Here is a 16,088-nt window from a genome sequence, read left to right on the forward strand (position 1 = left end):
ACCCTCATGACAAAATAAAAATTCAAGAAAAGAATATTCTCCAAAGATACTTCTTTAGAAGTGTATTAGCAAATGCCCTAAACAAGTTGCAGAATCCAGAAATGCTCTGGAGGAAGTGAGCGTACTTACACAGATTGCAGTGTGCCTGTAAGGAAGTGTAGCCTTCTTCACGCACTGCCCATTGGTGACATTCCAAACACACATCTCCCTAGCAGAGACAACTTTGTATTATTCTCTGTCATTTCCATTCAATTGGCTGGAATAATTTTTGTGCCACCAAGTTTTTCTTTAGTGCTGCACTTAAGTGCAGCCTGATCATTTATGTGGCTTTTTGTTACAGATTACTGGGCAAGAAAATGTTGTGGTCATTAGCAGGGATGACATGCTGTATCTGTATCTTTCTGTTTGGGTAATTACGCCCTGCTGCCAACCTGCAAACCTTATGTTAGGGACAACCCAGCCTACAACAAATTGTGGGGATACAGCAATCACAGCCTCTTAGTGACAGTAGAACAATCTTTCCATGGAAACTGTATCCTCTTGAAAATGCTTTATTTCACTGAACTTAAACTACATATTCTGAAAATCATAATGCATCAAGTGCTGCATCTTCTGAGGCCAGCATATTACCTCTGTAAAAACAAACAGTGCCATCAAGAGGCTACATTTGGTCTATCATTGATAACAGTTTATCTCTGCTACTCCTGACTTGAAATTCTGAAATCATCCTTGCCATTTAATATTTAGAAAATCGTTATTATTTCAAAAAACTCTTACTTGGTTATATATTACAAAGACATCAAATACAGTTACAAAATACACCCAGCACAGGGTGGTTTATATGACTTCACAAAAATCAGAATGGCAGTTTCAGGATTGTTTGGTAATATTCTTCAGTCTTGACAGTTTTAACACATAAGCAAAATTCTCCATGCAAGAAAAACATAAGTTTTATAGGCCTTAAAGGAGATACTGCTATTATATTAGGAAGCAAAATATATAGACTAATTGTGTTAACAACTGTATGCTTTTGGCATTTGTGGGCTTTTTCATTTTTCTAACCAAACACTGGAACTCAATCTTCTAAATGAGTAGTTCTTAAACTGGGTGATTTAGCTACCCCCTATTCCCCCTACATTCCAAGGACACTTGGTAATATTTGGAGATATTTTTGGTTGTTAGAATCAGGAACACACTACTGGCATCTAGTGGAGAGAGGCCAGGGATGCTGCCAAATAGCCGGCAATGCATAGGACGTCCCCCACAGCAAAGAATTATCACTTCCTAAATGCCATTAGAGCTGAGTTGAGAAATTGCATTCTAGGAATAGACACTAAATAGTCATAGATTTTTCCCCTATATTTATATCCAACCTCATTCCAAAAAGATTTGAGGTAACCTGGAAAGACATATAATTCTATAAAACAGGAGGAAAATAATCTCTGTGTGTGTGTGTCTGTGTGCATGTACTAAACAGTAAGATTGGGAGGAAGGTAAATATTGAAATAATATATCTCAAAAGTAAAGCAAACTAATAATGCCTCTATAAAATAAAGAAATGTATCTCAAAGTTAAAGTAATTGAACCTTAAGCAGTCAACGTTATAAAATTTTAGCTCTTTAAGGGATTTGATTTTATTGACAAGGTTTTTGACTCTAGCTATGCATCAACAACCACCTAATACTTTTCCAAAAATTACCTCAGAGATTCCAGTTCCATGACTCTGTGTTGGGATCTGGTATGTGTGGCTTTGAAAAGCACCTGGTCAGCTGACTTCTTTCTAGCCTTTTCCTAAATCAGCACCTCTAAATTCTGGCTATACAATAGACTTATTTGAGAACTTTTTAAAAATACTGATGGCTGACCCAATGCAGATATCAAATCAGGCCAATTAATTCATATTTTCCAGGGATGGGCTCTGGACATCAGAGGAAATTCCTTTGAAAATACTAATGTATTTAAACCATCTTGGATCCCAGTGCTTTCCTTGCTTTCCCTATTTGTTTGCTTATCATTTTCTTTTCTACATTAAATCTGAAAAATGCAAATATATCACAAAGTGAAAATTTGCTCTTGCCTATCAATTTTATTTAATAAAAGAAAGGAAATTTGTGGTGTATCAAATGTAACACTGATATCTTACCTGGGACCATATAAGTTACATACATAAAAGTAAGACAAATCAATCTACTGAAAAGCATGTACTTTTCATTTTCTAAAATTGTCACCTAAGTTTGTACACAGCTAAAATCAACTTTCATTATAAAAAAATTAAATTTAACAATTTAAACACTTTAAAAATCGTAAATTTTTACTTCAATGAAATAAAAAACACAGATGAAGTTGTCTGCAACATATAAAATTAGAAAATTGTTACATTCTCACTACGAGTTCCTTGAAAAGGGGCACTTTTTGGTCATAGTCTACTTTACAACCCCACCTTAGCACCTCAATAAAAATATATTCCGTGGATAAATGTATTGGCCACCATTCTTCCACACATTTTCTATCTTTTGGAAATACATTATCTTCTCCTGACCTCATTCTTATTTCTCATATCTGTGTGCTTATAATACTATCGTTTTGCTCAAACTTTAAAAGAAGTGTCTGGAAGGAGAGGAGATAAGCATAAATACTTGCTTTGCTATCTTGCATTGGAAGTCTATGACATTTTTCAAACTTTTTTCCTTTGTCTCCCTTTATACTTTCATTTTTTCTTTGGCATTCTCAGACTCCTCTTCTTCCTCTGTCTGCTTCTTAAGTGCTGGTTTTCTCTAGACATTTGTCTTATACTTTCTTAACATCCTTACACTCTCTTTCTGGGTAAGTTATCTACTCCCCTGGCTTCAGGTACTATTATTATGCTACTGGGAGCCCAGACCTGTTTACCTGAGCACTATATTTCTATATGCAACTAACTTTTAGATATCTCCATCTGTATGACTTTCAGGAGATCACCCTCTTGGTGTTCAAAACGAATCATAGCATCTTCCCTCTGGTTCACTATCTCAATGAATGATATCATTACTAATAAATTTCCCGTTATTCTTGACCCGACATTTTCTCTCACTGCCCCAAATATGGGTACTCGCTGCTCCAAATATGTGCTCTGCGCCAACAGTACCAGCATTGCCTAGGAATGTTTTAGAAATGCAAGTTAACAGGCCCCAGCCTACGTACTAAATCCGTATTTTCGGTAGTGAGGCCCAGAAATTTGTAATTAAACAGGCTCTGCAGGTGCATGCTCAGGTCTGAGAAGCATTCTCCTAGCGTCCTCCAAGTCCTGCTGCCCTACTGCTCTGGGGTCATCTCTTGCCAGTGACTAATACTTTTATTAATAAGTAATAAACCTTTCTACTGGTACCAAGGATTTTTGCCTTAAAATTTAACTATACATATACATTTATATAGAATATTAATACAGTTATACCAGCCTTATTTTGACCACTATACATCTGATAAAATGTAATTGGAACGACTGTTTTATTCAGATTGACTTCAGCTAACTTATTTTGTGCCATTTGTCCCATTTTTAAAACATTTTTGTTTTCTTTGAATTAAACAACATTTTCTTTTTAAATTGAAAGTTACATGCTCTTTATTTTTTATTTCCTTTTTCTGTTGTTTTAGTTGCTACTAAACAATACTTGAAATGTAAACATATGAATATAGCTTAAGGTGTAAAATTAATCAACATATTTACCCACCTCTAGAACATCAGAATATGTGGGATCTTATCACTACATTACTAATACGCTACTGTTGACCAGAATTGCGTGTGTGTGAGTGGGTGTACACAAATATCATTATGTCTTATAGTCTGTGTTTATTTAAATGTTCTACAACTTTGCTGGTTTTCGTTCCATATTCCTTGTTCCAACTCGCATCTTCCTTCTGAAATCATTGCTCTTTTTACTAAAGAATATCATTTAGAAAAGTGTTATTATACTTATCAAGAGTTTGTTGGTAGTGAGCACCCTTAGTTTTTGTTAGTCTGAAAGTTTATTATTTTGCCCCAATTTTTCAAAGGTGATTTTGTTGGATATATAATTTCAAGCTGACAGATATTTTCTCTCCACTTTTTGAAGGGATTTCACTGCTGTCTTCACTGTTGGAAAGTTAGCTCTCTCCTTGATTAACATTCCTTTGTAAATAATCTGCTTTTTCTCCCTGTCTACCTATAGGATCTTCTCTTTTTATTTGGCATTCTGTTGTTTTAACATCAGACCTCCAATAGTTTGTTTATTTTTCTTATTCTGGAATATTCTGTGATTGCTGAATGTGAAGGTGTATGCCTACAAATAAAATATTAATTTGGGAAAAATATTAAAGCAACTCTGGGTCCCTCTGATTACCATGGAGGCAAAAATGCTAAGTCCATAGCCAATATCCAGGACTCCTCAAATCTAAAAATGCCTTGTTGTTTGGAAAACAGTGGGGCAAACCTAGTAAGGGTAATAACTTCCAGTGGATAAAGTTAAGATTTGCTAAGTACACAGTAGAAATCTAGGTACTGCCTAAGAAGTATTTACAGATACAGAATAAGTTTTAGAAACCTCAAAAGAACAAAGTTCTAGAAAATTCAAATCAGCCTGGTGAAGGAGGACAGCTGATTAGACTGAAGCTAAACTCCTGGGCTCGTTATTAATATTTACAGAGCTCATACCGCGGAATTTATCTTTCATCAAAAACATATGCAGTAACTCTTGTTTCTCTTTTGTAGTTAGACTACCATGGGCAAAAACCTGAAGCTGAAACTCAGTAACTTTTCAGATCTTTTTCTCAGCTATACATATTTCTCAATTCTTCATGTTGTCCCAGAAAAAAAATTCACCATCCCCCAAATTCTCTAGATTGGGAATAAATATCTCAGCTTGTGTAGCAGACTTTGGGGCAGACCTAGTGAATGAAAACTACAGGCAAAGGTTAAAAAAGGAATGGATTAGGACATTTCACTTTAGACATATCCAAAGTTCAATCCCTCTAAATATTACTATTAATGATTTACTATAAGCTATGAAAATAGGTATCTATTTGATATCTGTTCAACTAGCCATTTTATTAAACTATTCTGTTTATACAAGATGGACCTTGATTCTTCATTATTCTTTCGGTTTTCAGAATCCAGAAGCATATAATTTCCCTTTGGATTAGGAACAAAAGAGAGGGTTATCTTGTTTCAACTAGCAAGCCAAACCTCTTATTCACAAATGCACACTGAACTGATACCATCTTCCTGAATATATTTTGGCAAATAACTTGTCAGGAGCCTAGTTCATAGCATTTCTTCCATCAGTGGGGCTTTTTCTTACAGGTGAGTCCTATTTCATGGGAGCAAGGTTTGCTTCCATGAAACTGCACCGAAATCACTGGATATGTTCCTTCCTCAGTTTCTCTCCTACCATTCTACTCACGATTGAGTCCTCTCCTCTGTTAGTTTTATTGATTTGTTTTTATTTTATTTTTTGAGATGGAGTCTTACAGTGTCACCCAGGTTGGAGTGCAGTGGTGCCATCTCAGCTCACTGCAGCCTCTGCCTGGGTTCAAGTAATTCTCCCTGACTCAGCCTCCTGAGTAGCTGGAATTACAGTCACCACCACCATGTCTGGCTAATTTTTTCTATTTTTAGTAGAGTCAGGATTTCACCATGTTGGTCTCAAACTCTGATCCCAAGTGATCTGTCTTCCTCGGCCTCCCAAAGTGCTGGGATTACGGGCATGAGCCATCATGCCCAGCCTGTTAGTTTAAAACAGCATCAAACAAGGGTACAACATGAAGATTGTAACTATTCAATTGTTATATAAAGCTATAAAAACTTGGATGGGTTTGCTTAAGAGCTCAAAGTGAGTTACTACATGAGAAAAGACAAGCACCTAGACTTTTCTATTGCTGCTTCTAGAATACTAGGCATTTTTCACTAACCTTCACCCAGGAAGAGTGCCACAAGCTCTGATACACATGTTGAGATGCTTATCTTGGTCCCATTCCAGCAGCAAAAGTATTGAGTGAGACTTCATAATACTGATTACATTCCTTGGGATCATTGCACAAGTTATTCAAACTTTGATGATCTAAATGTTCCTATATGTGAGAGGCGCATGTTGATCACAAAGGTTTCTTTCAGCCCTAAACTTGTATCCCATTGTAGTTTTTCAAAAGCGAAGGAAATGGGGAAGGGGACAGAGTTTCCACACTGTACCTACCCGTTTTCAGCAGCACTAATGACATAGGGCTGTTTAGAAAAGTCTCTTGCTTTTGCCAAACATGTTACTGAAGCTGAATGACCAAATAGGAGTTCTTTTGCTGAAATCTAGAAATAATGAGAGTGAGCTTTTAAATAATTGTAAACTGTGTGAAGAATAAAAACACCACAATATAGTATTCACAGTTCTGATTAGGAAATTCTGTTATGTTTTTGCTGTATACAAGTTTCAAGAAAACTGATATATGGAATATCAAAATCCACAGACTAACAAACTTCTAGGTAGAGGAACTGTGTTGCACGCAGGTTTTGTTTGTTTTGGTTTGGTGTCCGTCATGAAACCTCCATGACTGCCAGACCTGTCTTACGACAGCTAGGTTGTGAATACAAATAAGTCTATGTTGATGCTCCCTATGAACAAAATGTCCCCTCAATAAAAGTAGCACATTAATGTGCAGAGTTAGAATCAAAATAACTTTACAAAATAATACAAGAGAGAATATTATCCTTTTTGAAACCTCCATAGCACCCTATATGGTGGTAGGAATGTGAATTGGTACAGCTATTTTTAAAAACGGTGTAGAGGTTCCTCAAAAAAAAAAAAAAGAAAACGTACACATGGCTCAGGATTCCCACTTCTAGGTATATATCCAAAAGAATCAAACCAGTATCCACGTATCTGTACCCACAAGTTCATTGTAGCATTATTCACAACAGCCAAAATATGGAAACAATCTAAGTGTCCGTCAATGGATAAAGAGAGAAATAAAATATGTCACATACAGTCATCTGTCATTATCCATGAGGGACTGGTTTCAGGACACCACCCCCCCAACACCCCACCACATAGGTACCTAAGTCACAGGATGCTCAAGTCTGTTATATAAAATTGCATAGTATTTGCATGTAGCCTGTGGCATCTTTCATATACTTTTTTTTTTTTTTTTTTTTTTGAGACGGCGTTTCGCTCTTGTTACCCAGGCTGGAGTGCAATGGCACGATCTCGGCTCACCGCAACCTCCGCCTCCTGGGTTCAGGCAATTCTCCTGCCTCAGCCTCCTTAGTAGCTGGGATTACAGGCACGTGCCACCATGCCCAGCTAATTTTTTGTATTTTTTTAGTAGAGACGGGGTTTCACCATGTTGATCAGTATGGTCTCGATCTCTTGACCTCGTGATCCACCCGCCTCGGCCTCCCAAAGTGCTGGGATTACAGGCTTGAGCCACTGCGCCCGGCCATCTTTCATATACTTTAAATCATCTCTAGATTACTTACAATACCTGATACAATATAAATGCTGTGTTAATTGCTTTTATACTGTATTGTTTAGAGAATAATGACAAGGGGAAAGTCTGTAAATGTTCAGTACAGATGCAAGCCTCTTTTCTTTTTCCAAGTTTTTGATCCACAGTTGGTTGAATCCATGGATGCAGAAACCATGGACATGAAGGGCTGACTGTATACACAATGGAATGGCATTCAGCTAAAAAATGAAAAAGAAAGAAATTCTGCCATTTGTGACAACATGGATGGACTTAGAGAATATTATGCTAAAGAAAATGATCCAGACACAAAGACAAACACTATATGAGCTTACTTATATGTAGAATCTAAAAAGGTCAAACTCACAGAAACAGAATTCGTGGTTGCCAAGGGCTGGGGATGAGGGAAGAATGAAGTAATGTTGCTCAGAGGGTACAAACTTTTAATTATATATAAGATCCATAAGTTTTGGGATCTAATATGTGCATTGTGATTATAGTTAATACTATATTAACTATAGTTATATGTAGTTAATACTGTATACTTCAAATCTGCTGAGAGAGTAGGTCTTAAGAGTTCTTGCCACACAGACACAAAAATGATGATGTGAGGTGATAGATTTGTTAATTAACTTGCTTGTTGTATTAGTCCATTCTAACACTGCTATAAACAACTACCTGAGACTAGGTAATTCATGAAGAAAAGAGGTTTAATTGACTCGCAGTTCCACAGGCTTAACAGGAACCATGACTAGGAGGCCTCAGGAAATTTACAATCAGGGTGGAAAGTGAAAGAGAAGCAAGCACATCTTACCACGGCAGAGCAGGAGAGAGAAAGAGTGAAGGGGGAAGTACCACACACTTAAACCATAGGATCTTGTGAGAACTCACTATCACAAGAACAGCATGTGGAAAATTGTCCCCAGGATCCAATCACCTCCCAGCAGGTCCCTCCCCCAACATGTGTGGATTACAATTCGACATGAGATTTGGGTGGGGACACAGAGCCAAGCCATATCATTTGTGGTAATCACTTCACAGTGTATTCATGTATCAAATCATCACTCTGTACACCTTAAACCTATATAATTTTTACAAGTTAATTACAGCTCAATAAAGTTAATATAAAAAGGACTAAAATTCCATTAGTCATAGTCTGAATATCAGACCAGTTACCACGGAGGAATTTTTTGGCATCAATTTTCACTTCTAAATTTTCTATATTACCTAAAATTTCTAAAAGTAAAACATTTCTTATTTATATAAAAAAATAAGAAAACATCAAGAAAATAAGAAAACAAGCCACAGACTGAGAGAACTATTTTCAAAAGTCATACCTGATAAAGGATTATAATATGAAATACACAAAGAACTCTTAAAATTCAACAATAAGAAAGTTAAAAACCTAATTAAAATATTGTCAAAAGATCTGAGCAGACACCTCAGCAAAGAAAACATACAGATGGCAGGTAAACATATAAAAAGATGCTCCATGTCACCTGTAATAAGAGAAGTGCAAATTAGAAAAACAATAAGAAACCACAGCACACCTATTAGAATGGCCAAAATCCAGAACACTGGCAACATCAAATGCTGGCAGGGATGTTGCAACAGGAATTCTCATTCATTGCTGGTGAGAATCCAAAACAGGGACAACCACTTTGCAAGAGAGTTTAGTGATTTCATATAAAACTAAATATATTCTTACCACACAACACGGCAATGACGCTCACTGATATTTACCCAAATGCATTGAAAAGTTGTATCTACACAAAAGTCTGTAAAGAAGTGTTTACAGCAGGTTTTTCCATAATTGCCAAAATGTGACAGCAACCAAGATACCCTTCAAGTGGTGAACAGATAAATTATGGTACATGTATACAATGAAATATTATACAGCACTAAAAAGAAGTGAGCTACCAAGCCATGGAAAGATATGGAAAACCCTCTGATATATATTACTGAATGAAAGAAGCCAATCTGAAAAGGTTTTGTGATTCCAACTCTATGACCTTCTGGAAAAGGCAAAACTTAGCAGACAATAAAAACATTAGTGGTTGTCAAGGATGTGGGGAGCAGGAGATAAATATATGGTGCACAGGGAATTTTTGGGGCAGTGAAACTACTCTGTATGATACTATAGTAATGGATCCACCAGTCTGGCTAACAGCATAAACCTCATCTCTACTAAAAATACAAAAATTAGCCAGGGGTGGTAGTGTGTGCGTATAATTCCAGATACTTGGGAGGCTGAGGCAGTAGACTTGCTTGAACCTGGGAGGAAGAGTTGCAGTGAGCCGAGATTGTACCACTATGCCCCAGCCTGGGCAACAGTGAGAGTCTCTCAAGAAAAAAAAAAATAGATATATGTCATTATACATTTGTCAAAACCCATAGAATGTACAATACCAAAAGTAAAGCAACTCTTGATGATGTGTAGGTTAATTGGTTGTAATATATATAATATATATATTATATATATTTTATATAATATATATTATATATACATATATATTATGTATATTATATAATATACATATGCATATATATATATACACTGCTGTAGTGTGGCATGTTAATAGTGAGGGAGACTCTGTGTAGATGTGTGTTGGGAGCAGGGTGGGGCTGATCAGATAGGTATAGAAACTCCCTGTACCTTCCACTCCATTTTGCTGTGAACCTAAAACTGCTTTCAAAAATAGTCTATTGAAATACTTTTTAAGAATATCTTATTTGTCTTCCTGCCTCAGAAATACTAAAATTAACCTTTCTACAGTAAAAACGAAATTTTAACTAAATGATTATTTAAAATACCAGTGCTGGCCAAACATGATGGTTCATGTCTATAATCCCAGCACTTTGGCAGGCAGAGACAGGAGGATCACTTGAGCCCAAAAATTCAAGACCAGCCTGGGCAACATAGTGAGACCTCATCCCTACAATAAAAAAAAAATTAGCTGGGTATGGTGGCGCACACCTGTGATCCCAGCTACTCAGGAGGCTAAGATGGGAGAGTCACTTGCACTCAGACCGTCAAGGCTGCAGTAAGTTGAGCTCAGGCCACTGCACTTCAGCCTGGGTGACAGAGTGAGAGTTTTCTCAAGAAAAAACAAACACCCAATGTTTTTCTCCTACATGCAAATTTTTAAAATATAACTCTAAAGTCTAATTCCCCCACTGCCTCTTGTGTGAAAGAAGTAAATTCCTCATTATTTTGTAAAACAAGATGATAAAAATTAAATCACCAAACAGAAAACATGTAAGATCTCCTGAAATGGAGAAGGAGTTGTCAATAATAAACCAAACATTGGCTGGGCACGGTCGGTGGCTCATGCCTGTGATCCCCGCACTTTGGGAGGCTGAGGCGGGCAGATCACTTGAGGTCAGACATTTGAGACCAGCCTGGTCAACATGGTGAAATTCTATCTACTAAAAATACAAAAGTTAGCGGGGTGTAGTGGCAGGCGTCTGTAATCCCAGCTACTTGGGAGGCTGAGGCATGAGAGTCGCTTGAACCCACGAGGTAGAGTTTGCAAAGAGCCGAGACTGCATCCCTGCCCTTCAGCCTGGGCGACAGAGTGAGACCTTGTCTCAAAAAAAAACCAAAAAACAAAAAACAAAAAAAACCCAAAATTTAATTTAAATAGCTAGCAAATGTCATGTGGGTAATAAAAATCTACTTTCCAAATGAATTAATATCTATTATATTTTTTTCTGAACTATACAAATATATGTAGATGACAATGCAGCCATATTAATGAGGGCATATTTTTTCTACCCCTACCCAAATTATTCCTTTATATACACATTTTTTCAACAAAAATAAAATTAAACTACTAAGCATTAACCTATTAATCTACTCACCTGACCATCTTAAGCATAACAATAGGATTTGTTGAGAAATGAAAACTGCCCTTGATTTTTTTCAGTCCGAAGTTTTTCCTTCTAATAGTTGATCAGTTGCAATGTGTGGGCAAGATTGATGGGAAAATAAGAGATGCTGTTTACTCATTGTGGCCCTGTGGTTAGCCATAGAAAATGTTCAGGAAAATCTTTACATGGAGTATCTCATGTTTGTACTAATCGGTAGCTTATTTGTGTAATTAACTTTTCCACAATGTCCTCACAGTGAATTTCAAAAACACAAAGCTGATCCCATCCCCAACTTAAATCTCCTCAATAGCTCTAGCGAATTCAATATAAATTCCTTTACTTGTCATCTAAACTTCTCCATGTCTAGGCCTCTGTCTTCCCCTCTGGCCTTACCTCTCTTAGATCTGTTTTCATACCTAGGTAAGGCAACAGGCAGCTCCTCCTTTTTCCTCCAAGCACAGGCTGTCTCCTTAATGTAGAATAATTTTGCTTCTTCCACTCACACCAATTGGATTCCCATTTCCAGCCCATATCTCTATCCCTGGATTTCTCTATATCTGCACTCTTGGCATTTGGAATGGAAAATTATTTATTGTGAGGAGCTGTCATGTGCACTATATGATGTTTATAGCATTTCTGGCTCCACCCAGTACATGCCACCAGTATCTCTCATCCTTCAGTTGTAACCACCAAAGTGTCTGCAGATAGTAACAGATGTCTCTTGGGAGGAAAATTGCCCGCTGTAAAAACCACTACTCTGAATCCAAGCAGAAGACTTGCTCCGAAGAGACGGATGGCATCACCTGTCCACTGACTATGCAGTGCAGACCATTCCCCACTTAGAGTACCTTGTAACATAACTCCCCTACAGTAGCCTGTTTTTTCTGTACTGCACTGTAACCTCCTGGGCAGCCAGCACTAGGTCTTATCATTCACATTTGAACTTATGAATGAGTACCCACCATGCCACCCAAATTATATCATGCACTCAACAAATGTATGCTAAGCAAATGCTGAATAAATATTAGCAACGTCTTTATAAATATAAAGATGCTAGAATTACAGATTTATTAAGCTTATAGTGATCTACTTAATATTAGACAACTATCCAGCCACAAAATAATACACTTAAACCTTAAAAATAAGCAAGACATTTTAGTCACTTGGAAGTCTGAGTTTAAATTATAATAGGAAATTAATGTCTCAATATTCAAACGGGGCCACTATTTTCAAAGCACAACTGTTGCAATAATACTCATCCTTCCTTCAAGAACGTTCATTAACGTTAAGCTGAGCTGGTCTGCTATGCAGTTCTTGGCAGTCCTATAGTAGAACTGTTCAGTGATGGGAGATGTTAATTAATTATACTATAAAATAGAATTACAATTAATTGTTAATTTAGGTCTTAAAGTGACAAACTTTAAAGGCTAAAAATAGTCTTTGATCTTTAAAAGGCTTCTTAATGAGAGCAGTATACTTTAACTACATCATTAGTTTAAATGTTCAAATTGGGTCTACAGGCTGCTAGAGTTAAGCAAATATCTATTCCGATATGTTAAATGTTTATGACTTGAGACAGGGACAATTAATTGCTAATCAATGGGCCAAATCCTAGGTGAGGTCAGGTTCTGAAATAGAAGGATGACAATAGTAAATTGGATTTAGAGCATTTTGATGTGATCTGTAAAAATCACAGGCAAGCAGAGACTAAAAGAATCACAAGAAGGCCAAACCAGCAGAAACACCCAGATAATTAAGATATTACTCATTTAGTTAATCGTGGCTTTCAAGGGTGTCCTCTGTTTAGATTAATGAGCCATAATTTTTAGAATTATACTTGCATGCCTGTAGTTCAGTTACTTAAACATATAATTCAGGATATAAAATAGTAAAACTCAGCATAGCTTAAAGGGGGATAATACTTAGCAGGTACCTAAGATTAGCAATATTCATAATATAATTTTCAAATATGATCTTGATCAATCATATAATACTTTATTTTCTTAAAATTCAGAAGTAAAATCAATTTATTACTTTAATAAGCATCTTTTTAACAACCATGCAAACCTTCCACTGTCATTGCAGACAGAAAATGCAAGTTGTGCTTATTTTGTGAATGGTGTCTGTTTCAATATCGATAGCTTTCACTAACCCTTAGTTCATGTGAGAGATTCCAGAGACAGAGCTGACCCTCTTGACTTCCAGTCACAATTGTTCTCTGGTCATCAGTGATCATGATGGCAGTGATGCTGTGGGGAGGGGCCTTCTGTCCCCAGAGTGCCACGGCCTGCAGGGAAGTCCTCATTTTGGGTGAATCCTGGACACACAAAGAAGGGAAGAAGCATACATGGTCACATTTTTTAAATTTGAAAAAACTGATAATACTATAAAGCAGATTTATGACGAACCAAACTTCAATGATGTGTTCCTAGGGCTATGGAAAAGGGTACTTCCCCATCAATTAGAAGAGAAGGTAGTCATCAGACACTGAAATTACCATGCACACTGCTAATTCATCGAAAAATAATGACTTATCTTCCAGTTCCTTATTATTGGGAAAGAAAGGAATAGTCTATTCACTTCACACTCAGCTCTTCCTATGGCTACATCCAACTTGCTGCAAAGCCCTGCTAGGCTTCTCAAGAAGCATAGAGCTGTCCACATGGCATAATTTGAAGTCAGCTTTGCAAACTCTCTCTCTTCATCTAGGCAATACCTGAAATTGGGGAATTTGATATTAAAAAATAAATCTTTTCCATAAAAACAATGTTTCCTAGTGTTCAAAGATTCATGTATGACTATCATAATTTATGCCATATTCTATTTTTTTATTAGTATACTTTAAGTTCTGGGGTACATGTGCAGAACATGCAGGTTTGTTACATAGGTATACATGTGGCATGGTGGTGTGCTGAATCCATCGCCCCTCATCTATATATTCTATTTTTACTAATAATTTTTATTTTACCTATTTTTATATTTGGTATCTTCCTAAACAATAATCTCTATGTAATTGCCACATTCATATGTTAGTTGCAAGGATTAAAACGAATACATAAGTATCAAAAAATGTTGTCTGTGACCACCTAAAATATCACTCAGTGATGTGTGCATTAAATTTTGTGAAACACTGAATTAAATATTCTCCCCAAATGGGCATTCCTTCCTGAAACACAAACAATTTTGGGAGGCAATTTAGCATTATATATTTAACCCATTAAAAAATGTCAAAAAGAGAGGCAGAATGTGCCAAGGATACTTCCCACATTTGCTTTGAGAAAGTCAAGAAAATGAAAACTTTCTGTCCTGCAGGATTTCTGGTACTAAAGCACCAAAAGGATAAATACCATTATATATTTTAAAACTTATGATACATGTTATTTCTAGTGTTCATTTATATCTATTTATACACACACAAATATACATAAACATGGGTGTGCCCTGACACTATGAACACAAACTTCCCTTGTAGTTCCATTGTTTGGAACTCAGTGTCTAGCTCCCTGTTGTTATCTTCTTAGGTCAGTATGTGAGTCTATCTAGTCTAGAATATACTTGTATTATCTAACTGCCTTATCCAAGCACCATGAAACCGAGGTTTCTATAGAAAATGTTCTGAGCATTGTGATTCTGAATACCAGGATTATCCATATTATTCATACTGCCAAGCTAACCAGAGAGTTCTGATTTAAATAATACTATAACTGGAATGTGGACCTCCTTCTGCTTCAAACACAGAGAAAAATGCATTATTTGTATTTTTTAAGTTGTTGCTTCATGGCCAAGCTTACAAATAAGTCTAGAAAATCCCAAGCAGTAAAAAACTAAGAGAAACCTGAAAAATGGCGCAATAACTATTGGAACTAAATTAGTATGTGGCTTTTTTGGCTAGGAGTTTGCATGTTAGTCCCTATGTAAGGGTAGGAGGCAAAGCTCTCAGAAGTATCCTTGCTCAATAAAAGGGGAACAGAAAAACTACCCCAGGAAGATAAGAAAGCTTATTTTCAAATCCCCCAAGAAAAATTTCTCAAGCCTGAATTACAAATGGGTTGGAAGTGAAAAAAATTAAAATTAAATAAAAATTTTAAAAAGTATTATACACAATTCCAGAATGGATTTCTTCACATGGGGATTCTGGAATTATGTATAATGCTTTTTAAAATTAATTATATATAAGAAATTGTTCACAGGTCAATGATACTATTGGGAGGCTTGTCAGAAACACTACAGATCTATTTGAATATCTACATTTTATAAAAGACCATGACAAACGTTGATTGTCACACCTGTAATCACAGCACTTTGGGAGGCCACGGTGGGTGGAGCACTTGAGGCCAGGAGTTTGGGACCAGCCTGACCAACATGGTGAAACCTCCTCTCTACTAAAAATACAAAAATTAGCCAGGCGTGGTGGCGTGCACCAGTAATCCCACCTCGGGAGGCTGAGGTGGGGAAAATTGCTTGAACCCAGGAGGTAGAGGCTGTAGTTAGCTGAGATTGTGCCACTGCATTCCAGCCTGGGCTACAGAGTGAGACAGAAAAAACAAAAACAAAAAAACATGACAAGTGTTAAGAACAATGTACAGCAGCTGGAACTTATACATTAATGGCAAGAATGTACAATGGAAAACAGTTTGGCAGAAAGAGGTCAGTGATTGCCTGGGGACAGAAAGAACAAAGAAGAGTGAGATTACAATGGGGAGTAAGAAAACTTTTGAATGTGGTAGATCAGTTCATTATTTTAATTATGG

At 36.6% G+C, this 16,088-nt stretch overlaps 1 protein-coding gene across 1 annotated transcript; it reads right to left on the reverse strand.

The window, feature by feature from the left end:
- Window positions 1–6: 6 nt before the first annotated feature.
- LOC116546584 (WD repeat-containing protein 72-like) lies at window positions 7–14,211 on the reverse strand. Its single transcript, XM_032272797.1, has 3 exons — window positions 13,490–14,211; window positions 6,204–6,310; window positions 7–208 (listed from the first exon to the last, which is right to left on the reverse strand). Exons 1-3 carry the CDS (start codon window positions 13,640–13,642, stop codon window positions 55–57), a joined length of 414 nt encoding a protein of 137 aa, XP_032128688.1. The 5' UTR covers window positions 13,643–14,211; the 3' UTR covers window positions 7–54.
- Between the last annotated feature and the right edge of the window lie 1,877 nt (window positions 14,212–16,088).

Source organism: Sapajus apella, unplaced genomic scaffold, assembly GCF_009761245.1.
Source record: "Sapajus apella isolate SASKATOON/1434 unplaced genomic scaffold, GSC_monkey_1.0 scaffold1088, whole genome shotgun sequence".
NCBI lineage: Eukaryota > Metazoa > Chordata > Mammalia > Primates > Cebidae > Sapajus > Sapajus apella.